This window comes from Carassius auratus, unplaced genomic scaffold (assembly GCF_003368295.1).
Source record: "Carassius auratus strain Wakin unplaced genomic scaffold, ASM336829v1 scaf_tig00214714_1_2670353, whole genome shotgun sequence".
NCBI lineage: Eukaryota > Metazoa > Chordata > Actinopteri > Cypriniformes > Cyprinidae > Carassius > Carassius auratus.
This window is the reverse complement of record NW_020527778.1, coordinates 458,247-485,643: the sequence shown is the minus strand read 5'-3', so window position 1 is coordinate 485,643 and position 27,397 is coordinate 458,247. Positions and strand designations below refer to the sequence as shown.

General features: G+C 35.6%; 1 protein-coding gene across 5 annotated transcripts in view; it reads right to left on the bottom strand.

The window, feature by feature from the left end:
• Positions 1 to 27,397, bottom strand: part of LOC113092658 (ankyrin repeat and fibronectin type-III domain-containing protein 1) — a 62,171-nt gene that overhangs the window by 10,400 nt on the left and 24,374 nt on the right. For 4 of the 5 annotated variants that reach the window (XM_026258343.1, XM_026258344.1, XM_026258342.1 and 1 more), the window contains 13 exons: positions 21,333 to 21,373; positions 14,266 to 14,385; positions 7,652 to 7,859; positions 7,153 to 7,360; positions 5,887 to 6,084; positions 5,691 to 5,804; positions 4,722 to 4,819; positions 3,591 to 3,681; positions 2,633 to 2,740; positions 1,507 to 1,606; positions 1,280 to 1,409; positions 611 to 730; positions 273 to 491 (listed from right to left, as the gene is read on the bottom strand). In XM_026258343.1, the coding sequence (XP_026114128.1) occupies positions 273 to 491; positions 611 to 730; positions 1,280 to 1,409; positions 1,507 to 1,606; positions 2,633 to 2,740; positions 3,591 to 3,681; positions 4,722 to 4,819; positions 5,691 to 5,804; positions 5,887 to 6,084; positions 7,153 to 7,360; positions 7,652 to 7,859; positions 14,266 to 14,385; positions 21,333 to 21,373 (1,755 nt within the window). Of the gene's footprint in view, positions 1 to 272; positions 492 to 610; positions 731 to 1,279; positions 1,410 to 1,506; positions 1,607 to 2,632; positions 2,741 to 3,590; positions 3,682 to 4,721; positions 4,820 to 5,690; positions 5,805 to 5,886; positions 6,085 to 7,152; positions 7,361 to 7,651; positions 7,860 to 14,265; positions 14,386 to 21,332; positions 21,374 to 22,320; positions 22,354 to 27,397 lie in introns of those variants that run through there. The other variant, XM_026258345.1, reaches the window with a different exon arrangement.

The following is a 27,397-nucleotide window of genomic DNA, read 5'->3' as shown; positions in this document are numbered from 1 at the left end:
GCGTTTCAGTGTTTGAAGCACACGCATGCTGCATGCGGCGTTTCAGTGTTTGAAGCACACGCATGCGGCGTTTCGGTGTTTAAAGCACAGGCATGCGGCGTTTCAGTGTTTAAAGAACAGGCATGCGTCGTTTCAGTGTTTTAAGCACACAAATGCGGTGTTTAAGTGTTTAAAGCACAGGCATGCGGCGTTTCAGTGTTTAAAGAACAGGCATGCGTCGTTTCAGTGTTTTAAGCACACATATGCGGTGTTTAAGTGTTTACAGTACTCACATGCAGTGTGGTGAGAAGCGTCTCCAGTGCGCTGGGCTCATCTAATGAGGAAGAGGAAGACTTGCGCTGCAGCTGGAATTTACTGACGGGAATCCAGCGTACACCTTCCAGCGGCGCACTTGCGCTCATGTCCTTCATCAGCACCAACACAGCGTTACCGTGCTTATCCTTGATGGACTCAAAATACACTTGCCCGAGATCCACCGTGCCAAGGAGAGCCTGCACAACAAACCAAAAAAGAAACTTTACCTTAGGATACTGTATATGTTACAGGTATAAATAAAAGAGTTGGTTATTTTGATGCATTTTTACGTCCCCGGTGACTCTATAGACTTCACCTGTAGCTGTGCAGCTGCCTGCAGCAGTTTGAGGCGCGTCTGAAGCGTGCAGGAACTAGACGCCTGTGCAGGACTGATGCACTGCTGCATCCATGAGAGCTCCTCCCACAGATGTGACACCTGTCAACACACATCACCATGGAGAGCATGTTTAATATTCAAATGTTGTTACTGTGTACTGCAGTGCAAATTACTGAATCAGTTTTAGTGTAATGAACGATTTCATTATTAATCGGACTGTAACATTAATCTCCTTATCTTTAACGATGTGAACTACATTTACAATGTTTTATATTTAGTGCTGACAAAATATCAATCGCCATTTATCACATTCAAAATAAGTTTTCGTTTTGCATGTTTTATTTGTGTGTACTGCATATATTTGCTTTGAAACAATCCGTATTGTATAAAGTGCTATATACTGTAATTAAAGCTGACTAATACATAAAATATTATATATTTAAATAATATACATTTAGGTTTTTTTTAAACAATTATAATGAATAATAAATCCATTTATTAAAAGTAATAATAATAATAATAAAAATAAATACTAAAACTAAACTACAGGCAATACACCTCACCAAACCAGACCTATCACAAAAACATTGATTGGTTATCACAAGAATGTTCACAAGAGTGATTTGGTTGCATGCAACACTTTGTTACTTTTGTAAACCAGAGTAAATCCTGTGCGTGACAGCTGCACGAGTCGTCCACCTCAACGACGGGCAGCTGATCCTCTGGAGTCACCAGAACGTTTTCATCTTTATAAAATATACAGGCCAGATAAAGGCCTCTACAGAGAGGAAGAGAGAAAGTCAGAGATAATGCAAGATATGTGTTTAGAGTGTTCAACACTGCAGCAGGCATTTTCTGATGCCGTTTTCTCTCACCTTTTCAGATTTTTGACAAATTTGCTGGTGGCCTGGAAGAGATGTCTCAGGCTTTTAGACACAGAGTGTTTCCTGGTGTTTGACGAGGCTTTGCATTGTTCTAAACACACAGAGAAGTCAGACATGTCAAAAGCAGAACAGATATTCATGCAGAGGAGTTCAGATCTGCACTTTTAGCTTTCAGATGAAATGATAACTCACTAACAGTATTTGCTTTTCAATAGTAATAGCTGTTGCTTTTTAACTTTAACTTGAATATTCATAAGGATCTAGATTAGAACCATTAATGTATATAACATGCATATAAAACACTAGTGATTGAAACAGAATAAAACATAGCTTTTTGACATACTGCCAAAAATGGCAATTACTGTAATCAAATAATTATTTCAATTAAATTACCAAAAAGTATTACTAAATAAAAGTCTTATTTTTAAACAAAATTTAAATAAGTTTAGTGAATTGAGATGTTATTTTTATAACAATTAAGCACTTATAAAATATACTTTTGTTGTACAGAATATAATTTATGCTGATTTTAACGGAAAAAATAAACATCATCTCATGAGAGGATGATTTCCATTAAAGCATTTTAATAAAATAAGAATAATTTAATGATAAGAGGAGTTTAAATGTGTTTAACTGTTGTAAAACATAATGTCACAATGCAAATAAATAAATTACCCAATATTGCATACCATGAAAACACTACAGCACTATTAGTGTTTTCAGATAAAAAAATTCAGTGCTTAAACAGGCTTCCATAGGGCAGTTGATGCCTACGTATCCAAAAGACCTTTTCTAGTTTAACTGGAGTCTAAAGAGACAGGAACGAGCAGCTGGTTATTTCCTCAGAGTATGTGATCATACACACTGTTGTTCTTAACTCCGTACAGTCGAGTCAAATGTATCCCCTTTAACTCCCAGTAAAATAAACCCTCAGCACTGATGCCCTAAAAACAACAAACAGGACCCCCAGCATCGCACCGCAGACCCCCACGCGCTCCAGACCTCTGAATCATTCACTCAGCATTTGTTTAAAGCAGTGTAATGTTAGTGGTGGTGATGACTCTGTGTGAATGAAGAGGGTTTCATTCAGGTCCAGTGTGAGTGAGTAAGTGTTTACCGTGGCAGGCGCAGTTACGGTGCGTCCCTTTAATTTGCCCCAGGAGCTGCTCTAACGCCTCTTTCAGACCCTGCTGGCGGGGGGGAAGACCGTCCACCTCCCTCCAGCCTGCAGAAACACAGAGAGAGATAAGAAACAGTGCACTGGTCACCATTTCTTACGGTAAAACTGTCACCACAATGCTAAAGCATTGCTAGGATGATTTAATCTGTCAGTAAATCATTCAGTATTGACCTTCTATACCTGCATCAGGCACACACACACACACACACTCTTGGGACAGTAAACAAGATAATGTTCTGACAGTATGTTGGTTGCAGGCCGGGAAAACATCTACACTCTATTCCGGGAATGTCTAACACAGACCCTCTCTTCAGCCCCGCTAACCTCACGAGAGTGTGTGTGTGTGTGTGTGTGTGTGTGTGTGTGCACGTGTGTTATGAAAGAGATAAGAGAGCAGGAAAAAGGACGCAAACTTGATGTAAATAAGAGAAACGGAGTGAAAATAAATTCTGTGTGTGCCCGTAAAATGGCGTGTGTGTGTGAGCATGAATTGTAGAGGTAGACAACAAGTGTGTGTGAGAGAGTGTGTGTGTGTTTGAGCTGGTGCATAAGAGCCGTTCTGTCTGCAACTTTACAGCTTCTCATAGCCATGCAAATATTTCCAGAGGGAGTCGAAATGGAAAACAAAAAAACACACATTTAATCTAGCATGCTCAAAAACACACACACACACACACACACACACACTTGAAGTAAAAGAGCCCTAAAATCTGTGGGAGAAAAGGAGGGCTTGTATAAGATATAACATACAAAAACGCAGATACATAATCTCATACATACAAACACACACGTCATGCATTTTCTCAGAAAGCTAAATTTAACTAACATCTATCCTGTTTGTAGTTGTTGAATGTGGTGTGTGTGTGTGTGTGTGTGTGTGTGTGTGTGTTCTCACTTGAAGGAGTAGCACAAGCAGGTTCAGCTATCTGAGGTGAACTCCATCCCTTCATATTAAAAGCTGATACTTGGACATAACAGCATGTGCCCTGAAATGAGAGAGAGTGCATTTAACACAACCTTCCACTGTGTTTAATTCATTAAAAACATTCTCTCTATTTTCCAGTAGAGTTCAGAATCATCAGGCTTTATTTATTTTTATTTATTTGTTTGTTCAATAATTTCTTTGGTCTTTTTTGTTTGCTCACTTTTGTTGTTCTTACAAAACCAATAAAAATCAATATTTTTATTATAATGTTATGTTGCTATAATGAACTAACAATAAAAATAGAATTAGTTTTCATCAACTGAAATAACTGAAGCTTAAACAAAACTAAATATAGAAATAGGGAAAATATAGAAATGTTGGCTTGGCAAATAACAGAAATAAAATATAAAATGCAGGTTGAAGAGAAAAAAAAATAAAGCTAAATGGAAACATTAAAAATAATAAATATAAATGATAAAAGTTCATAACAAAACTTAAACAATAATCTTTCTTTAAAAGGTTCCTCACCTCTAAAACAATGTTTCTTTTCTCCGAAGAAATTAACTGTAATCTTAAAATTAATCAATTAATATTAAAATTAATTAGAATATTAAAATTAATCAAAGATATATTATAGCTTAAAGGGAGTTCACCCAAAATGAAAATTCAGAAATCATTTACATATGACTTTACCAGGTCTAGAAGCAGTTGAAGGGCTGTTTTTTTATTTTTTTAGTTGTTTTAGATTATTTTAATGCTTGTTCTGTCTATATTTAAATATTTTAAATTTTTAAGAGTCATTTTGCTGAGGCTCCCTAGTTGTTGAAATCCGCTGCTTTCATACAATGCTCGTTCTTTCATTCAGAAAATGTTCGTTCATAAAACTAAAAACACTTTTCTGGGTTAAAGTGATTCACAAAGATGGAGCAGATTACGAATAACTTTAATGTCAAGTCCGTTTCTCACACAAAGCTATCATCTGGCTTCAGAAATCCTGAAATATCGTGCACAAGCTGTATGTTGTTAAACGTTCCAGTGCTTTTTTGGAGCTTGACAGCTGTGGTGATGTTGTTTGCAGTATGTTTTACTCCACATACTAACCGCTGGAAGTCCAGTGATGTCATACTGGAGCTGAGTCACGTCTTCAATGAGCGTCTCACCCAGTAATGGAGTAAATGAAGGAACGCTGCTCCAGCTCACTGAGACACACATAAGAAGCAGTCATTAGTCTGCACTGCACTGAATAGTCACCTAGTTCTGTGTCTACTAGTCACATATAATGTGCTTTGAAATGGGCTTGCTCTATATGTTGAAACAAACTGTGTCCTGGTCTATTTGTGGGCTGTTGTTTTATATAATGTGATGGCAAAATGTGAAAATGAAAAGATACGGGGTAGTCTTTTGTTCCCAAAGTCTGATCAGCAAATTTCTAAAATTAGTTTGCACCACTCAAGGACCCATACAACATCCCTAATGTCTGACAGATACTACAACCAGAGGAAAGGCTTTTTTCTGTATATAACAGCATCAAGGTCATTATCAGTAAATAATTAACTAAATTAATTAATTAACTAAAAGTAAAGCGATTTTTGTTATTTGCAATACAGCTGGAATAAATAGAAATATAACTATTAGACTTAAACTAAATTAAAATTATAACTTTTTACTTTGCAACTAATTTAAATTACTTAAATTAGTAAATCTAAAACCGAAAAAGTATAACATTTAAAAAAAAACACTAATAAAATGACAAAAGCACAATAACAAAATGACTAAAAATGAGAAAACTAAAAAACTACAACAGTATATATTTATCTTACTTACAATAATTGTTTTTACTACTTTAAAACTGAAAATATATAAAAATAAAAGGCTGTTCAAATGATACAACTTTAATATAATACAAATATTTTACTTACTACTACTATCATCTCGACTGTAAGGAATATATTCTCTAGTTGGCCGTCAAATGATTTGGATTCTTACCAGCTAGTTGACTGGTCTGTTGTGTGTGTTCATGTGTTTTAGTGGTATAATCGAAATCTTAAACAGGGGTCAGGGGTCACTCACCGCGGTATTTGGTAATAACAGCAGAATTGTGACAAAGAGGCTCTTGGAAGTAGACTCTGAGACTGGTGCCACTGCTGACGGACAGCTGGACGACACTGGGAGGCTCAGGACGACCTGGATTCAACACAAAGACACACTCAGTGCCACACACGACTGTGTGTGTGTGTAGGTGTGTGTGTGTGTGTGGTTTGCTTACTGGCATGTGTGTATCCCGTCTGCATGCGCATGTAGAGGCGGAGCTTCCATTCCAAGGTTTTCAGCTGCCTCTCTCTGTTTGACCCCTCCCCCTCCCCAGGCTCCTCCCCCTTCACATGTGCAACAAGCTCTGCTATGCGATGCTCCGCCTCTTGCACCAGCGAGGCCAGGTGAGCAGCTCTGCCTTCAAGACTTAGAACTAAAGGGTACAAAAGCACACTAAACAAACACCTGCAAACATCTCATCAAATCATGAAAAGCCATTAACCACTTTATTTTCCTATTAATGACGAGAAAGGAAAAGATGTCTTTTTTTATATAATTTTCTTTTATAAACAAAAACACACATGTGAGAGGCAATGAAACCTCTTTTATTTGATTGATTGGTCAACCCAATTCCACTGAAATATTCACTGTATTCCCTATATCCTACTTGTGTACAGTTAAACATCAGTAAAAATGAATTAATGGACTTTAAACGTGCACTGAATGAGTTATAAATGAGCCATGTTCACCACTGTAAAAAAAAGTTAATAAGCAAATTAATTTGAATTATCTTTAATAGGTAGCTTTTGATAGTTATATTACTTTGTTACAATAAATGGTTGAGTTTATAAAAAAATGCTTCACATTTAAATGTTTCATTTAATATTTAATTATGTTTCAGGATCATTCAAATGTGTAAATTTTTATAAAAAAATCTCCCTAAAAACGGTATTACCGCAATGTAAAAATAATAATAATAATAACCTTTGTCTTTTTACTTGAATATGTTTTTTTAAATTAACATAAATGAATTTCAGAACAGCAAATGCTACCAAGAAAATTTACAATATGATCATTTACAATAAAAATAAGTTTAATTTAATTTGAGTTTTAAAAAATGCTCCAAAAATTATGCGTCATGTTTTATGAATTTTATGAATAATATATTAAACAATACATAATGTGCATATTTTTATTTATTAAATATAATGTTTTATTAATTTTTTTAACTAAAAGATGAAATATGACTTGACGTTCCCAAACATATTACAGTGAAAATAATGATGACAATATAAAGTGGTGTTAAAATTGACATTTCGTTTTGATCATTGGTGTTGCATACCATATCACACTGCTGCTGCCGCCGTTTGATTGAAGCAATAAGCCACTAACGCTTTATTGTAATATATAGCATGTGGCAAACATCTGTCGATGTATGGTTTATGATTCATAAAGCGGGGCTCGTGCTGCATGTGTTTGATCACAGGGAGTGTGTACTCACAGTGGGGACTCTCTTTGGCCCCGGCTCTTAGCAGAAGTTTGGCCATCGGCACGTTGTTGGTCATGATGGCGATGTCGAGCGGCAGCAGCCCTTCACTGTTGGGGGTATTTAAATCCAGCTCCTCCAGACTGAAGGTGTTCAACAGAGACTCCACCACGTCCAGCTCCTGATGCTCCACGGCTTCAAACAGAGCTGCGTTTCCCTGGAACTAGACATGCATGCATAGATAGATCTCACACACATAAAACAATGCATGCTGTAGAACTGCAAACACAACATGTAGGAAATATACCAATGTCACTTTTGACTGAATAAGATTTTTGAGTTGCAATATGGTTTTTTGAAGGTTAAAGCATCATCAATTGTGATTGGCTGCATTATATGTCAGTCATATGTTAAGTGGGCGCTTCACAAGCTGCAAAGTCAAAATTTAGTAGTCTTGCAAGACTAATTTGGTTTTTATTATTGCATAATTCTTGTTGAAGTGTTTGCATCTCACCATGGTGGTTTTGTGCAAGTGGTCCTTGTCCGACTGGCTCGGGAGAAACGTTTCGTCCGGAACAAGGTTCGCCGTGCGGAACTTTCCAGACAGGTTTCTGTAGAGACGTCGTGCAGCACTCGGCGGAGACGAACATGACGTGTTGGAGTATTTGCGGGGAATCAGAGGATGGGGGTCTGGAACCTGTTGAGTCATTTTGGACTCAGCCCTGAAAAAGAAATTACATCAGAAATGAGAAATTATGAGGAATAAGGAGAGATGCTGTCAGCACTGTCCTCAGGACAAAATAATAATAATTAAAAAAAAGTGCTAATTGTTGTCTTTGAAGGTTTATGTTTTCAGTCTGCAAAAATTTGTGAACTTTAATACATCAATATAAAAATAGTATTTTTATACAAGAAATACACCACCAAAACTCATTCAACAAGTTTCCATTAAATATTTCAATAACACTCTATATAATAAGGTACCATTTTTTAGATTTAAAAAAGATTTATTAATCTTAGTTACTTTCAACATTTACTAATACAAAACTAAAATTTAAAGCTGTACCTGTTAATATTTAACGTACCTGAGCTGACATTAAGCAGATGTATTTTTATGAATTAATGTTAACGAAGACATAGTTCATTGTTTGCAAATTGCTAAATTAATTGTTCATCATTAGTTAATTTCAGTCAATGTATTAACTAATGTTTAGTAATGGGTCCTATATAATTATACATTTAAATAAATGTAGTAAAAATCTAAAATACTTGAAATGCATAATTGTGCTTGACTTATCAGCAAATAAAACTTGAATTAAGTTTATTTTCCTAAATTTGGCCCCTTAAAATCTTTCTTGCAAATACGTTTTCTTGTTCTAATTATTCAAATAGTGAGGTTTTACTTTAAAAAAAAAAAAAGATAAAAAAAATAGAGTAATCTTGGAGGGACTAAAAGTCAAATCTAAATTAAAAACCTATATTGACCACTAATATTGTATATGTGTGTACATGGATATGAAGATTCATTCAGAGGGACTTTGGAGTTGGAAAGAGAACAAAGCTCTCCAAGAACTACAACTGTCACAAATGCTCTTGTATTAGGACGGAGCGTTGTCCACGTCGGATACACGCAGCCAGAAACAGGCGAACACCTCCGAGTGCTCTGATAATAACGTGGTTATTTTAACGGACAGGTATGTGCAGATAAAAGTGAGTATATCTGTGGCAGGTCAGATCAGTTTCAAAGGCGGCTGATCGCCGGGCTCAAAAGCTTCTCCTCTTGTGCCGAACACACACACTGCTGAGCGAACGTTGCGCACTCACATGAAAGACTAGCAGATAAAAGAACGAGGGATAAAGGGAGAAAAACAAAAGAAACAGGGATACCACATGTTAACACAGGCGTCTCAGCACCCAATCAGACGAATGGTGATAGAATGGAGCAGACACACACACACACATTTATAGTTTCCCACCACACAACTACCGTGAGGTCCAAACGTCTGAGACCACACAAAAAACCAGGAATACCAAATCTGAAAGATTTAGAACTTTGAAACATTAGCAAAAAAGAAAAAAGAAAGAAACATAGTAGCACTTCTGTACATTGATCATGTGACGCTTTGTTCAGAATCTCAAGTCAGGCGGGATAACATTTAGATTTTTCGAACATTATTCGTAATTCAAAATGCTACTCATTTGAAAAATGATTGGATTGCACTTATGCACAGCAAAACACACTTATTTACATTGTGTGCACAAACCACAGTCAAGATGGGGGCAAAACTGCTCAAATATCTGGGGATTTTTTTTCTGGCATCACATCAAAAGGCGAAGCAAAATTTTGCATGCAAATACAAGCACATTTAACACATCCAGTAAGTCAAGGCTAAACGAGAATAGGCCATAGTATGGAAAATTTGGTGAGTAATGTCTCGGTCTAAGAATAATAGCCATTGAGAACAGTAGGCTCATATAAACACATGCAATCCTGCACACATGTGCATGTGTTGAGCTCACTGATGGTAAGAGATTACTCTTTACCATTTCCCCGAACACATGTTCACATTTACCTCCAAGATCAAACTCAGCCGGATACCTCCACTAATGTGGCTGCTAAATTATCCGCTTCGTTTCAATGATGACAATGATAAAGCTGGAGAGTATTTTTGTCACTTGGTTTTTAGATCTGATGTTGCTATACAGAAAATAAATGGGAACAATGGGAACGTCCCTGGGCTTATTCTGCACAATGCATCAATGCATGTTATTCCATCATATTTATTTTCAATATTGCCTTTCATGCACTGTAGTTGTATGTGAATGTAAATGATCTGAAAAGTTGTACAAGTGCACAATAAATAGTTATTGTCTCCTAAAATAAAGAACCAACTCTATTGGGCCATAATGAGTCGTCAGTAATTCGAAATCCCACTTTCATGATGGATGCATATCACAGGGTATTACATTTGCATATTTCCCACCTATGTTTTACATTGGTGTCCGCAAACAACTTAACCCAACCCACAAACACGTCATTTTACTTTTGACAGCTTCTCTAATAAACCCAGTTTATTTGGACCAGCTGACTTCACTGAATCACAGCCTGTAAGTATGATACATAATAGATGTTTATATTTTCTATTGAGCATTCAAAATACAGAATTATGGCAATGGGAGAATTGTTTCTGACACGTAGACCAATCACAACAGACTGGGCCATCTGACCAATCAAAGGAAAGGAGGGGTTTAGAGAGACTCAATCTTAGAACTGTTTTGAATGAATCGTTTGAGAATCAGCGCTTTGAACAATACCGATTGTGACAAAGCAACTGAACAGCATTAAATAGGAAAACTGTCAATAATGCAAAAAGGCAGTTAATCGTTGAATTCAGTGAATAGTCATTATCCAGCACAGCTCAGTTTAAATAGTATCTGTGCAGTCAAATTGGAGAAATCGCTGGAAATTAAGTGTCTCCAACTAAGCAAGCCAGAGGCGACAGAGGCAAGAAACCAAAACCAGTCTCTCTCTCAAGGGTAACATGTAAAGCGTGAAAAGTAACGGCCCTAGTACTGAGCCTTGAGGTACTCCATACTGCACTTGTGGTCGATACGATAGCTCTTCATTCACTGCAACGAATTGATGGCGGTCAGATAATTATGATTTGAACCATGCTAATTCACTTCCATTGAAGCCAGACACATTTTCTAGTCTAGTCGAGAGAATGTCTTGAGGATGTGTGAGAAAAACAGTGATTCTGCCAAACAAAACTCTGGTGACATTTGGAATGCTTTACGAGGAATGCGTAAAGAGCGGACGGGACGACGTCTCTCTTTCTTTTAGAGTAGCTGGCTATGACAGACGGAAAGGGGGCAGAGGGACACCTCTCTGAGAGTTATATGTGGCTGTGAAAAGGAGAGTCTGAAATTTGATTCTTGGCACCAGACAGACTGCAGTCTGACCAGCCAAAATTTGGAGGTGGAGTGTGTGACAGTAAGCAACAGGAGGGGGCAGTGAGGACAGTATTACAGATCAGTGTGTGTGTTACTAGGGTCAACAGAACCAGTCTCTCTCTCTTGTGTACTTCAGGCCTAGTGGAGCCAGTCTAACCCTTCGACCACTAACACACACAATGGGGAATCAAAGCTAATCAGTTGATTCCCTCGCTGTTTAAAAGACGCACCAACAGGTTTGCATGTCACCACAGAGATCTTCAGCATGCAAACACTCTTTGCTGATCAGAATCTCACAAGAACGGGTCACATTTCACCTCGAAATCTCAATGGTGAATATCATAATAAACTACAGGTGAATAGGATACAAATGTGAACTAATAGATCAGCTGATTAATCAGTACATTAAAACAACTGTTTTGTATGATAAGTTTTCTGAAACTGTATATTTGAATTTGCAAATGAGGTATTAGATAATTAAATTTGCATTTATTTCTAGAGCAAAAAACTGTAACATACTAAATGTCTCTTTTTATCTCTCCGTAAATCAGAAAATATGGTTTACCAATTTTCACCAGGTATTTAGGAATATAAAGTTATATAAATCAGGCAAATGCTATATGAACAAAAACTTCTCTAAAAGCTTGCAGGAATAAAATCCCTTAAATTTGGTCAATGCACTGTAAGTACTGCTTTCATTGGAGATTTGTCCTATTTTTGAGAAAACAGTCTTTAAATGTATGTGTTATAATGGAATTAACAGGCACAAATAGATTAAATCAATCCTTAAATGCATATTTAGGAATTCTTCTTTCCTCTAGTCTAAAAGAAGAAAAGTTATGGAGAAAAAAAAACCTGCAAAATTTACCTAAAAATTTACCAGTGCATGCGTTTTGCCTGCAGTTTCTTTCTTTAAAAGTGCTTTAAAATCATTACAAATATTTAACAATTTAAATAATACAATGTATACACATATATATGATATATATATTCACATTACGATAATAAAGTTGGATTTCTGCATTACAACAATATATATACACAAAAAATGTCTAATTGCAAAACAAAAATCTCCAAAAATAGGTTTAATTGAATACAATGCAATTTCTTTCACTTGGATTTGCGGTGAAATGCGTTTCATGTGAACACACACGTCGTTTGACGGCATTAAAACAGGAGCAAGTTTGTTTAACACAGTAAATCCATGGTCTTTTCCCATCATGTGTGCGTCTACGCATTTGCGTGTTTCTGGCGCGGGCGTATTCGTTCTAATCCATGCAGATTAAGAGATTAAACACGAGAGTATTTGTGTGCTTGCGGCAGTATGCGCGTGTGTTATCGCAGTAGTAGTCGCTCCCCTGTGAGAGTGTTTGCTGTGTGAGAGAGTTCAACTGCCCACCACCTGTTTGCCCCCCACCCCATGGGGCAAATCTCTCTAATTCTGATGAGCAGAGACAGAAGACCGTCGCCATGGGGATGTTCCGCAGGGGGACGAGATGCGCGTGTGAGCGCGGGATCAATCAATGTATGAATGCGTGTGTGCTGATGTGTCTTTGTGTATCGTCCCCGTACGTGTGTGTGTGACGTTAGGCCCGTCTAAGAGGCTCTGGCGACAGACAGCTCGGCGTGAAGGAGGTGACAGGGAGTCTGCGTGAGTCTCTGCACGACCCTGAAAACAAGGGGGGGCCAGTGTGCATCATGCCCAGCCAGGGTGGCTACATCCTGGGACACGCTGCCCTCAGACTCCCCGGAGTTATATGTGTCTCTGGAGCTCGGCTCCCAATCTGCCATATGCCATGTCCCAGATGCGGCCGCCGATACAAACCTCTTCTCATGCACAAACAATAGCACATAAACTCGGAGTTCAACACCATAAAAGTGCATACTAGCAGGTTTACAATGGGATGATTTAAATAACTTTTAACTGAAAATCCTTAGTTCAGCCAAAATGAAAAGTTTGTCATCAATTACTCACCCTCAAGTTGTTCCAAACCTGTATGAGTTTCTTTCTTCTGTTGAACGTAAAAGAAGATTTTGGGAATGTTGGGAAACAAAGAGTTGCTGGTAGCCACTGAGCTCCATAGTATGAGAAAATACTATGGAAGTCAATGGGTACCATCAACCAAAATACTTCAAAATGTCTTGTTTTACATTCAACAGAAGAAAGAATTAAGACAATTTTCATTCAGGGGTGAATTATCTCTTAAATTTGGTTTTCCCAGTCGAAAACGACCGGACATTTAAAAGTTGCTTGTATAATCTCTCATTATGCTTCATTACCACCAAATCTTAGCTACGATCTTCCAGTTAGCACTGGTTTTGTGTTTATTTTTGGAATTGATTGGTCATGGGCCACATACTATATGTGAGCAAAGTCAGTAAGTTTTAGTCCAATGTGATAACATTAACTAGAAATTAAATAAACATATTTAATAAAAACAAAGTGCAGTATAGATTTTCAAATGACCCGCTCTAATTATATGTTTGCTATCATAAATATATAATTGATACAGGATACTTACATAAATAAATACATACTATATATCAAATCTCAACTGCTTGATTGCTTGTATCATCACAAAATGCAACTATATTATTGTCCAGCTCCGATCTGCTAAATGCAACTATAAGGCATGAAGATTTTAAGATATTATAAACATTAAAATCATGATTTTGTGCAAAGCTGCTTTGAAACAATGCACATTGTGAAAAGCACTATACGAATCTGTCCTTCATTAAAGTACTTTGAGGCACCATTAAAAATTGTGTCCAAATGAGTAACTGTGGTCAAAGTTTGGTCATTTTTCTTAAACAGTAAAAAAAAATTAAAAATGCAGAGAGATTCACGTGCCTTTAAAATGAAATGCATGTTGATGACCTCAGAAAAAGTGCCTAAGAAAAGCATGTTGGAAGTGAGTCAGATTTGTGAGTTTTGGACATGCATAAGCCGTGACAGACGGAGAGGGTGGAGAGCAGAGAGACAGTCAGAGCTGGAGTCATGATGTCTGTAGAGATGAGCGGAGGAGAAACGTTGGGTAACTAGCAGCATTCAGAGCCAGCATGGCTTCTCTGGCATCTTTTGAGTCCAAATGGGCAGTCAATCTCACGCAAACTAGTTTTAGCTGTTTAAAATGACATTATTGAAAACATAGACTGATGTAAATGTTGTGGTACCAGTCCACGCTGAGAGAGCGCCTCCTGTAGGCCGGAGGTCTAGACGACTGACTTCTGTCCTTGCAGTGTTTGTCCTTCAAAGAAAGTCTCTGGGTGAACTTCACAATCCCAGACTCAGCCCTGAGAAACACAAACACACAGAAATAGCATGATTACTCTACATACACTGATTTACTCAGTGTTTCCTTAAACACACAGTGCTTGACAGCAGTCCAGAACTTCACCAAACATTCATGTGTATAAATATTTGATCTTCAATTACACACAAACTGAAAAATTAATTTCAGCGTCGCTTTAAAAATGCAGATCAACTTTTTCTATCACTTCAATCAAAAATCCTTTTGCCACAAATGGATGAAGATCATGTAAATAAAATAAAACGTAATAATATAATACAATTATTATTATTATTATTCATAGAACTAACAAATATGGATAATGATATGAAACAAGACAAATAATAAACATAAATAAAAAATTATTGTGTTTATTAATAACAAATCAAATTAATAAATATAAATAAAATCTTAAAATAATAAATGAATAAACAAAATAAAAATGTTTTATTGTTTTACATTCTTCAAAATACTATCAATTTAGTTTATTTAGTTAATTTCACCAGTCCAGAGATTTACCAAATATTTCCATTATGTGTATAAATATTTGATCTTTAATTATAAACAAATAGTACAATTTAACATTTCAGCGTCACTTTAAAAATGTAAACATTTTATCTTGGTTAAATCAAAAATCATTTTGCCCAAAACTAAAAGGACAAACATGATGAAAATAAAATAAAACTTATTTAATAATAAAATTATTATTGTTTTTATGGATACATACATACATAAATAAATAAATAAATAATAAAATTTAAATAAATATATATATATATTTTGTTTTACTGTTTTACATCTTTCAAAATTCTAAAATTTTGTTTTTTGCTAGGTTTGAATTTTTGCATTTTAATTTATTTATTTTTAATCCCAGGTGTTCAATTTTTAAAAGATTTTATATGAGGTCTGAGAATGTATATAGAAAAAAAATATATTTACAAAAACTTAAAAGGAAAATAAGTCTAATCATCAAGAAAATGATGTCACAATAAGGTGCATTTTGGCCTGGAGATGTTCTCCAAGAGACTCCCCTGTTAAACTTTATGTAAGAGGGATTGCATGTGTTGAATTTGTCGTCTCATTAGCAACAGTGTGGTCATAACAGCAGCAGCGGACTCTATATGCAGATCTGTGCGTGTGAGTCTGACAGTGCTGTAAATGCGTGAATGAACGATCCTACAATCGCTTAATGACAAACAAGTCAACAAGTGCGCCTGAAGAATGTTTAAACAGTGAAGGACAAGGTCAGCGGGCGAACACCAGTGCCAGCGCGTCCCAAACGCTCATGCCATACAGAGGTGACCGCATCCGTATTTCCAGAAAGGAATGTTCCTAGAAAGAAGCCGTTTGGGAATAAGAGAGGAAGAAGGACAGCGGGATTAATCTGATTCTGCCGGCAGCTGTTCTGGATGACACTGCGCTCAGTCAGGGTCCCATGTGCTGATGTAATGCCTTTAGTAGATTTCTTACAGTAGGAAAGCCTTAGTGATGACATCACCTCCTTCAAGAGCACACACACACACACACACACACACACACACACACACCGTATGGACATGTACACACAAACACCGGTATAAAAATAAATAGCAAACATAAACACGGCACAAGTCATTGCTTAATTTGTATGCACTTTTAGACATGAATGAGAGCGAGAGAGAGAGAGCGAGAGAGAGAGAGAGAGAGAAGATTTCAAAATCAAGTCAGCTGCACAAAGCATTCTGGGATTGCCTTGTTTATAAAGGATACACACTGCAGAATTTGGCCAATTTGAATTGCATTTGAAATTTCCATGCATTTTGATTATGCTGTTTTACTAAAGTATTAAATGTAATGTGATGCATTTTTGCTAGTCATAAATCATTGAAACAGGTTGGATTTCTCTAAAAGAAACAATAAATTGAATCTGTTTTAAATAGACATTAACCCAGTTTATATATTTATTATCAATAAATCCAATCCAGGTAAGAAACAGGACAGTTTTATGCAATCGTAGCAGTTTATTTTCAACTATTTGCACCTCTTTGATTTTATATAAATAATATTTTCAAAATACATTCATTCAAATTGCTTAGAATCACTGTGAAATCAATACAATTGGTTCAAAGTATAAACATGGTTAAAATATGGCAAGTGGTAAGCAATATTCAGTTAAAATGATTTAAATTGAAATGAACTGATTTTATTAATGAACTGGCAGGCTTTTATCAAACAAACTAATAAACATAATGAGAAGCATATTTGTCAGCAGTGTTAGGTGTAATGCAATACTAAGAAATGAATGATTGTAATTTAAAAGGGATTACGCTTATTTTTTCTGTAATTTTATTACAGATACTTCTGATGTAATTGCATTAAATACTGTAAAGACTACAGGAAAATTCCCTCTCCATTTAAATACACTGGTCAGTCCAAAGATAATCTATGCAATTTTATATTATGTATTTAAAAGAATTAAAAGAGCAGTTTCATGTCCATCCATGTATTATTAAACTGGTCGAGGTTGCAATAAGTAATGCAATATATTTTAGAGAGAGTTATTAGTACAGTAATCTACAGTAATTACACTGTTGATGTAATTAGTAGCTAGTAATTAATTACTTTTTTACAGTAACTTACTCAACGCTGCCAGTCATGCATGAATGAATTGAGTGTGTGAATCTCACCTGTTTCATTGATGTATGCATCATATTAAGTTAATAAGTCTGTCACTGTAAATCAACTGGATGGAAATTTGGCATGCAATTCAAGGTGCTTTTGAACTGAAGGCTGTGCTATCTGTGTGCTGGCTAGGTAGGCGTCTCACTAGGTTTGGAGTGGATGTGGAGAGCGAGGGAGAGGCGAGTGTCTGTCTGTGTTGTTAGATGTCGATGGGTGCTCAGACTCCAGCGCTTCAGCCCCGGCTGCTCATTAGATGAGCATATAAATACCACACACACACAGTATTAAACAGCAGACACAAACCGGTCAGTTAAGGCTCTGTATACTGCACATCAAATGTGTTGGACATTTCCACTTAAAGGCTTTTACTCAAGTCGTGTTGTAAATGGTGCCTTGGAGTCTTTTTCACTCATCTAGACAGGTGTCTGTCTATTACTCAAGTATGGTTTTCAGTTACTCTTTACACCTCTGATACACACACGTTAACACTGGGATTTGTGTGTTACTTTCAATTAACGAAAATCATAATTAAAGTGACTCAGAATAAAAGAATCAACTTCTGGCAATGTATCATTACATCTGTCAAGCATATAAACCTTCACATTTTGAGGCTTCTTAAACTTTAGTCAAAACTTTCAAATCAACATTAAAAGTTAATCTCGATAAATGTTGCTTCTGTATATTTGAGTATATGAATATCAACACCCAATACAGCTATAAACTCATTCAGTACAGTCTAGTACACACACACACACACACACACACACACACACACACTTCTAATTCATGTTCCCTGAACTCCAAAACAAAAGTGGCTTCTCTAGAGGGCCACCTACTCGCCACATGTCTCTCTCTCCTCTCTTCTCTCTCTCTCTCTCTCTCCTCTCTTCTCTCTCTCTCTCTCTCTCTCTCTGTGGTCTTTGCAGGAATGGACCGAAAGCGTCTCCCATCTTGTCATTCCCTCCAGAATCCCACAATTCCACAGGGCATCAAGATTTCAATCAGAGTGGAGACGACCATCATGGTGATTATTTATTCTGGAGCGGATCACGAACGTGTGAACGTGTCAGACATTTATAGACGTCAACCACACACACACACGGTAACACACAACAGCGTGTGTTTGTGAGGAAGTTCTCCAAGCCGGTGGTTTCGGCTGTGTCATCTCCTGTGGCCAAATGTGTGCATATATATATATATATATATATATATATATATATATATATATATATATATATATATATATATATGTGGGTTATGTGTGAGAGTATGAGAAAAACGAGAATGGAAAACACACAAATGAGTGAGATGCCAGGCGATGTTTTCGCGGGAAAGTTCCTCTGGTGGGGCTTTATTGAGGTGTGTGTGTGTGTGTGTCTGGCGCGGCACTGTTAGGGAACCGTCAGACTTTTCATGGCCAAACCACATCAAAGATGCAAACCACAACTTCAGCCCCTCCACACACACACACACACACACACACACACACTGAGTCAACCTTTACACATACACACATCAACCACAAAACCAAACACAGAAACATGCACACTTATTAGAGTTATTACACTGTCTATGTGAAAAATGCTTATGTGTGTCAGAGAGAGAGAGAGAGAGAGAGAGAGACAGAGAGACATATGGACACTGCTGACATATATCAATCATTCACATTCATTAGATTTTCTCCCTTCAGTTATGCAACCCACAATAACTAGTCCTACAACGTAAGGTTGATGTGGTTTGTTCACAAACGGTTGCTAGATGTCCAAACGCGAGACCACAAATGGTTAGAGCACATGCATGTTTTTTCCTCACTAATTCAGTTCACTCAGTGCACACAGAAACAATGTGTCTGACTGAATTGAAATTCTGAGAGGAAGGCCACACAGGTTTCCTTCAGTCTGCCTGACTGGAAAGCCTTCCAAAGTTTGCCAACGTTTATTACAAGACACTTAATAGCAAGTAAACTGCATATTCATGAACAAAATTGTATATTTCAGAGTTACGTAAAAAAAACTGTCTATACACATTTTTAGTAAAAAAGAAAAAAAATTTGGAAAAACAATTCAATTCTATTTGAGACAACTTATGAGACATATGTGACAGGTCTCTGAAAAGTTCAAAAGTTTAGGATCACTATGTTTTTTTTTTATTATTAATTTAACAAATGAATACATATTCAGCAAGGAAGCACTAAATTGATGAAAAGTGAGAGACATTTATAATACAAAAAAAATATTATTTTTTATATAAATGCTGTTCTTTTGAACTTTTAATTCATCAAAGAATCCAACAAAAAAAATGATCACGCTTTCCACAAAAATATGAAGCAGCACAACAGTTTTCAACATTAATAATAACAAGAAATGTTTCCTGAGCAGCAAATGAGCATCAGAATGATTTCTGAAGATCATGTGACACTGAAGACTGGAGGAATGATGCTGAAAATACAGCTGTGCATCACAGAAATAAATTACATTTTACTATATATTCATATAGAAAACAGCAATTTAACATTTTAATAATATTTCACAATTTTACTGTATTTTTGATCAAATAAATGCAGCCTTGGTGAGCAGAAGAAACTTTTTTTAGTACAATTTTTAATAAAACTCAGTGATCCCAAATTTTTTAGCAGTATTGTATTTAATTGCTGTCAGTTTGATTTTAGATTTTGTGAAATTATGAAATGTGATTTTGTTGCTTTGCACAACGTATAACTTTCAGCAAGGATGAAAAATTGACACACATTGTTAACCTGCGACCAGAACAGACATAATAATTACTAACGAATTGCTGACAATGATGAAGTATACTTATTAGGCCAAATAATCAACACTACATCCGCTATCATTGATTTGGGGTGAAAAATACTACAAAGCAGAATTATATAACCTTCACAGAGAGGAAAACAAGACTTCATCTTTTGCTCGTCCTTTGAATAGATCCGATCAGCGGTTCAATTCTCATTAGTGACAGATTTAGGAGATTTTCCATTTTCAATCTAGTAACCAAGTTAACATGGCGTTCTTGTTGATTGGAAGGCTTTCCTACACCACACTGTGTGACAGTTTCATAATTCACAGACCCAATAATAAGACCATTTAACATGTCAGGAGCACTAAAACATTAATGAGACTTATTTCACTCATTTATTGTTGAGATGCAACACAGATTGTTCAAATGCAGCTGATGCGTAACCTACAGGTGACACGAGCAAGTTACAGCGCTCACATCTTCAATCTGATCTTAATGCATCCATTTCTGTCATGAGATACTCGTTTACCAAAAATTCCATCGATTACTTGAGTAATCGGATAAAATTTGTTTTTGCTTAATTAAAGTGCAATATTAATTATGCAAGAGAAAATAAGACTCCAGTGTCTCTTAAAATGAACAACTAAGTTTCCTTTTTTAGAATTTTTTTTTATTTTTTAAAATGCATAGAATGCAATGCATACATCAAAAATAAACATTTAATTAGTACCCATTGTTTCTCTGTCTGTACTTGTACTGTGAACAATGACAATAAAGTTGACAGATGAATTAAGTGCATTTAAGTGCCATTCAGTTGGGGTTTTAAATAAAGCATTTTCTGAGATGCACATTAAACACATAAAACATTAATTTAATTCATCTTTTAATTATTGAAAATTAAGCAAACGTAACTTTTTGGTACTAAACTGCAATACCTAAACTAAACAGGACTTTTATTTTGACGGGTTGGTGTACCTTTACAGTTCTGTGTATGTGATGTGATGCTAGTTTTACTCAAATCAAACCATATTAGCACATATCCTGATTTGATGTAAGTGCAATGACCTATTTTTGATTAATTCATTCAAAATTTTGCAAATTCCGTGACATTCCAGGTTAAACTGTAAATTCTGTTTTTATGACTGGATTCCGTGATTCCCTCCGTGTTTTCTGCATCACGGAAATCATAGAGCCCTAGTTGTGGTATGCCAGCTCTATCTAGTATGTGACTTCGGACGCAGCGCTTGTGTCTCCTTCTGCTCACATTAAAAAAAAATCATTGCGAAAGAACCTGTGAGATTTAAAATGAATTAAAAGAGGCTTCGAGGCAGAGGAATTTGCCTCGATAATTTTTTGTAATCGAGTTACTCGAGGAATTGTTTCAGCCCTAATGCTTACTCTAGATTACAGTTTGGCTAAAACTAGATTATCTCGCTGTTCTGTGGCTCAACACATTCCCAGTGACCTGACGGTTTCATCGTGGCATATTTAACCCTTGCATCACCCGAATGAGAGCGTGACGCAGACGTGTCTTACCTTCTCTGCCGCGTTCCCTTCCTGTCGATGGAGCCCAGACTCTGAAACACACACAAACACAGCGTCACGACCAATTTACAGAGATACAATCATCTCCAAAAACTGCAGTCAGATTATTACACTCCAGAATACTTGATTCTGATTGGTCAATTGCAACATTCTGTGGTCAAATAATCTGACTAAATCATTTAACCGACTGTTCCCCAACCAACTCCAACATATCTGTCTCATGTATCAAATTAGTATTTAATACAAATTTATTTATTAATTTGGTAAGCAGCCGTGAAATAAGTGGGTTTACACACATTATCAAATGATCTGCAGTAACCTACCAAGGGTTTATTTGGTAATAAATGTCTGGCTAACAGTACATTAACCCTTAACTATTCAACTATCAATGGACAGATGAAAAGATCGACCGACAGACAGACAGACAGACAGACAGATAGATGGACAGACAGACAGATGTGGTGACATTTGAAAGGGTGTGTGGTTGTTTCAAAGCGAACAGCTGGAGTCAGGATGATCACCGCTGTGATTCTGACCTTTACCTGTCAGAGTCTCCGACACAGAAAAACACTGAATTATGACATCTAAAGTATGATTTTAAACCTTCGCTCATACACTTATATTCCTGTTAACTTCTGATGATGATGATGTTCTTCCTCTGCCACTGTGAGTACTGCGTTTCTACACTCAAGTATGAAGCGCTGGAATCACAGCGAATGAAATCACAGAACATCATCTCCAGTGTTCAGACTTTTCACACCTCAGCAGCCTCAAACCACACGAATTAGCCGTTCGTCAGCACAAACGAGCGCTGTGACAAAAGCATAACCACCAAATGAGAACTTCTCACTGAGAGCATCTCTCAACACAGCATGTCGGCACGCATCGAGTGTGATTAGTGTGCAAAACCCTTTAACAAAACTACTAAACACACACACACACACACAGACGCTCCTCAGGCATTCTGCTAATCACATACCTGTGCAGTTCCAGTTTCACCTGTCGCACTTCCTTTTTCTTCTCTTCAGGTACAGACTTACTAAAACACACACACACACACACTGTGTCCGTCTATCTGTCTCTCTCTCGCTCGCTGCTGGAGGTGTTTCAGTGTTTTTTCAGTCTGTTTCTCTGCTACTGCTGACTTGGTGTACTTTAATTGTGGTTGCCATGCGATAAGCTTCACTAAATGTGCAGTAAACAGAAAAAGAGAGAGAGAGAGAGAGAGAGAGAGAGGGAGGTGTTCTAAACGGTGCTGAATACTAATAGCTGCAACAATAAAAGTTAAACTAAAGGTCAGTGGCACATTACACTTAGTGTTTGTTAGAAAGTCGTGGAACAAAAAACACTCAGTGTCATATTTCACATCACTTTTACTCATTAGTGAGCAGGTGCTGATCGATCTGCCATTAATGTTTCACTAACTAGTTTTATTCTCCATATGAAATGAGCTTCAGCTGCCTAGAGCATCACCTGTCACTTTTCCTGCATGGATTTATTTTTATTTGACATTTGGTTAATGCAGAGGCGCAGGTGAGCAGGTAAGAGATTTTGATTTGTTTGAATCGGCTCCTAATTCACTTGTTTATCTTTTTATGTGATGCCATTTCTCTGTTCCTCTGAATTAGTTAAAGTGGAATCATTAGCAGCTCTTCAAATATTTCTTCAGAAACTTCCAGACTAGCAGGGGATTGAACATAAACAAAAATAAATAAATAAACAGCTTTGGTTGAGGAAGCAGTTGCACATGATAATTTGTGATCCTGAAAATGAGCTGCTTTGCTGTTCGTTTTATTGATTTTTCACTGATGCATTGAAATTAAAATAGATTTATTTATTTGGTAATGCACCGCAGTATGTAATATTTAACAGAAAAGTTTAAAAAATCATTCAGCTACATACAATATAAACTAATTAAATTTGACTTATTTAAAAAATATATATGAAAATCTAAACTAAATACATTTTTATACTTACATATTTTTAACTTTAAAAACATCTCTAATCTTTTTATATAATATACATACATAATACTGAAAAGCTTTCAAAATATTAAACTTTTAACTGTGAAAGAATATTTATATATTTAAATTATTTCAAATTTTATCATTTAAATACTCCTATAATATACTTCTATTTTAAATATAATTTATTAATGTTATTACATTTCTAAAGTTTTATATAAATTGCTATCACATACAATTTTTCAGAATAGTAGACTTTACTCTGAAAGAATATTTGATGCATCAACAAAAATCATAATAATATACTTATTGTAAAGTATTTTGTACTTATTTTTGAAAATAGAAACATTTTTTAATTAATTAAAATTTGTATATTTTGAAACCCTTTTTACTTCTATACTAAATATAATTTTATACTTCGCTATACTTTTAAACATTTTAAACATAGTACACATACAATTTTCAGAATATTATAATTAACTGTGAAAGAATATTTGATACTGTCATGATCATCAGCTGGAGTGCCCTTGATAAACACAAGAGGGCACTCACAGCACTGTCTCTCAATCTTGGACTGCATTTCCCATAATCCTTTGCCCAGACTCATCAGCATTCATTGTTTGCACCTGTGTCTTGTTAATCTTGTCTGCTATCCCTATCAAAATACACTTCTTATATATTATAAATTAATTATACTTCTATACTAAATGTACGTTTATATATTTTATACGGTTACGCATGAAAAAAAATACACTTTACATGCACATACAATTGACAGAATATTCGTTTTTAACTGTGTATTTGGTGCATTAACAAATAATCACAATAATATAGTAATTAATAATGATGTTTTTAGAGACAATAGCTTTTTAGGAAAAAAAAGGGTTTTCACACTTTTTGAACAATTAATATTCATGACTTTCTTGTTTTAGAAAGATCACTAACAAGTTCATTATATCTGATGCAGCTTAAAAAACGCTGCAATTGTTTTTTTAAGTAATTGTAAATGCAAAATAGAGAGCCTTTTTCTTTTTATTGAATTTTTAAAAATTACTATTATAATTTATAATTAAGATTTTAAAATGATCAAGCTTCATAAACCGCCATACATGAACAGGAAATTTTTTTTTTTTGTTTTTTTTGCTGGACTGGAAATCGTTTTTTACTGGCCCTAAAAAATTTCATTATATTATTCACAAATTTCTACACTAGAAAAGTTACTCTGAAAGGTGAAGTCACATGACAAGTCTATTCCAGGATTTGGGACCCTGACTCGGCAAACATCACTCAAAAGAGAAGATTAATGAACTAATGATGCCACGCATGAATATACATGAACATAAACACACACTGGGAGATTCTGTATTCCTCTTAATGCGTTTAACTAAAAATCTCCCAAATCAGAGTCTGATGCTGTAGCTTCGCATCTCTGGCAGACACACATTCACACCCCCTTTAACCAAATGAGCTTGTTCGAGTATGAAATGGAAAATTGGAAACATTTGCAGCACATTATGTGAAATGGAAAATCTCAAAGTGTTTTTCTCTCTGTTCGCTTGCCATAATGATCCGCAGTTCAGCTCCTGTCTGCACGCATGGCTGTGTGCTAATTATCATAGAAACGGCTCTCCAAAACATAAGAGCTTTTATAATATTTCTGTTTATTTTAGACTATAAAACATATACAGTAGCAGTGAAACGTCTGGGAACACTTGACTGGATTTATATTTCTCTAATGTCCTAAAAAGCCTTTTGATCCAAACCCTTCTGCTTAAATTATTAAAACCAGTTTTGTAGAGAAATTTAAATGTGAATTTCTTAAAAAAACAGACTTTTAACAATGTATCCGATTATGTATAAGAAAATTTTGTTTGATTTTAAAAAGCGTTTGATTTGATGCACAAATCAAACAGTCAAAAACTGAATTCATCACAGCTAGACAAAAAAACTAATCTAAATGAGAAAAAAAAAATGCTTCAGTGCAATATTGAAATCATTCCAAAATCAAGAGAAATTGTATTTCTATTTTTGATGACTACCAGGAGTCCATATGATTTGAGAGCTTTGTATGAGAAACACACCGAAATGTTTGCCAAAAATAATTTCTTGAATTTTATTGTTTCTGTTCTTGAGTTGTGTATTGCAAAAAAAAAAATAATAATAATAATCAAGTTTTACAGTTTTGAGTTGTGTGTAACATGAAAATTAAAAATAAAAGAAAAAATATATTTATTAAATAAAATGATTGACTTATGTGTTTGAGTTGTGCATTACATAAAAATAAAATAGAATAATAAAAAAGAATAATATTCTGGTATGCTTTACAGTTTTGAGTTGTGTATTGCATGAAAAAAAGTAAACATAAAATAACACTTATTTTTCTGTTTATGTTTTTGAGCTGTATAAAGCATAAGAAAGCTTTCATTTATCGGTGTATGTTTTGGAGTTGAGTCTTTCATTAAAAAATTATTTAACAATTTCCTTATACATAATCAGATACATTCAAAACATATTCTGTTAAGCTTTCTTAAATTAAAATGTTAGTTTTGTAAAGAAATTCACACTTATATGTGTTATCAAAATTAGCCTCATTAATTTAAGCAGAAGCTTTTAAACCAAAAGGCTTTTTAAGATCAGGAGAATTAATTTATCTGTGTATGTTACTGAATTGTGTACTGCATATACAATTCTGAATAAAATTAAATACAATTACTTTTCTGTTTATGTTTTTGCCTGGTGTGTTGCATGAAAAAATGTAACTAAAATATATTCCCTGATATGTTTTTTGGTTTTTCATGTCCATGAGAAGCCTGTATTTAAAGAGCGGCCTCAAGAGCAAAATAGATTGCTCTGGGTGAGGATGCTGTGGAAAGAGGGAATGTGTCAGAGTGACAGAACCACAGACCTGGGTTCAGTGTCACCGGACAATTGCCATGGATGTGAAGTGACTCACAGTGAGAGACGCAGACGCTCTGAAACCTCATGTGTGTGTGTGTGCTGATGGGTGTTCGCTTGTGGTTCCTGTGGGGAGCGACTGAATGCTACCCATTAATCTGGTAACCACCTCAAATCAGGGTAATGGGGCTAGAAGACATGCTGTCATCTGCAGGATGAAGTCATTCGCATGCAGACCGATGCCAGCCACGGCGGTGGGTCCGTAAGACACTGATTTACTGACTGCTGCACAACGGCCCGTATCTACATTTCCTATCTGTTAGTTTTATTTTGCTTTATTATGGGTGTGGATCTCTTATCACAATGCTGCACGCTGCCACGTTTCAACGCAATGACTGTGATTGATCCAAACCACATACTACATGTTCTGTTTCTCGCAGCTCGCTCGGTTTATTTTCCTTCATTAGTGTTAAATGAGCCATTAATCATCAAACATGAGTCTGGCTCTTCATGCTGCTGTGTTTGTGTAGTGCTTCTGCTGCAATGGAAATGAAAAGTGAGATGAAAAGAGAAGGAAGGAGCCGATATCAAGCAAGGCATGGCACACAAACAGAGAGCAGAAGAAGAAGTGGATGAGTGGAGACGTTATTGTGGTCCAGGGCGCCTCTACTGGTAGAAGCTGTAACTACAGCAGCTGGATCCACTGGCCGCCATTCAAACCCATACATCTACATCTTCTGTAACAGCATATACACTGCCGTTCAAAAGTTTGGGTCACAAAATGTATTTTCAATCTTTTTTTTCTTTTTTTTTTTACAAATTATTATTTTTATTCAGCGATGATGTCTTAAGTTGATAAGATGTGAAAGGAAAAACATACTTCTATCTTGAATAAATGCTGTTCTTTTTAAATGTTTATTTCTCAGAGAATCCTGAAGAAATGTATCACCTGTTCCAAAAATATATTAAACAGCAGTTAATAATAAATTAGCACATTAGACAGAATACAATATTAGAGTTTTTTCTGTATTTTTGATTAAATAAATGCATCCTTGGTGAGCAGAAGAGACTTCGTTTATTGCATCATGAGTTGTGTTTTTCATAAAAAATATATTAAAAATAAATAAATTTATCTTTTTATGTTATTGAGATGTGTATTGCATAAAAATATAAAATATGAAAAAAATATGAAACAAT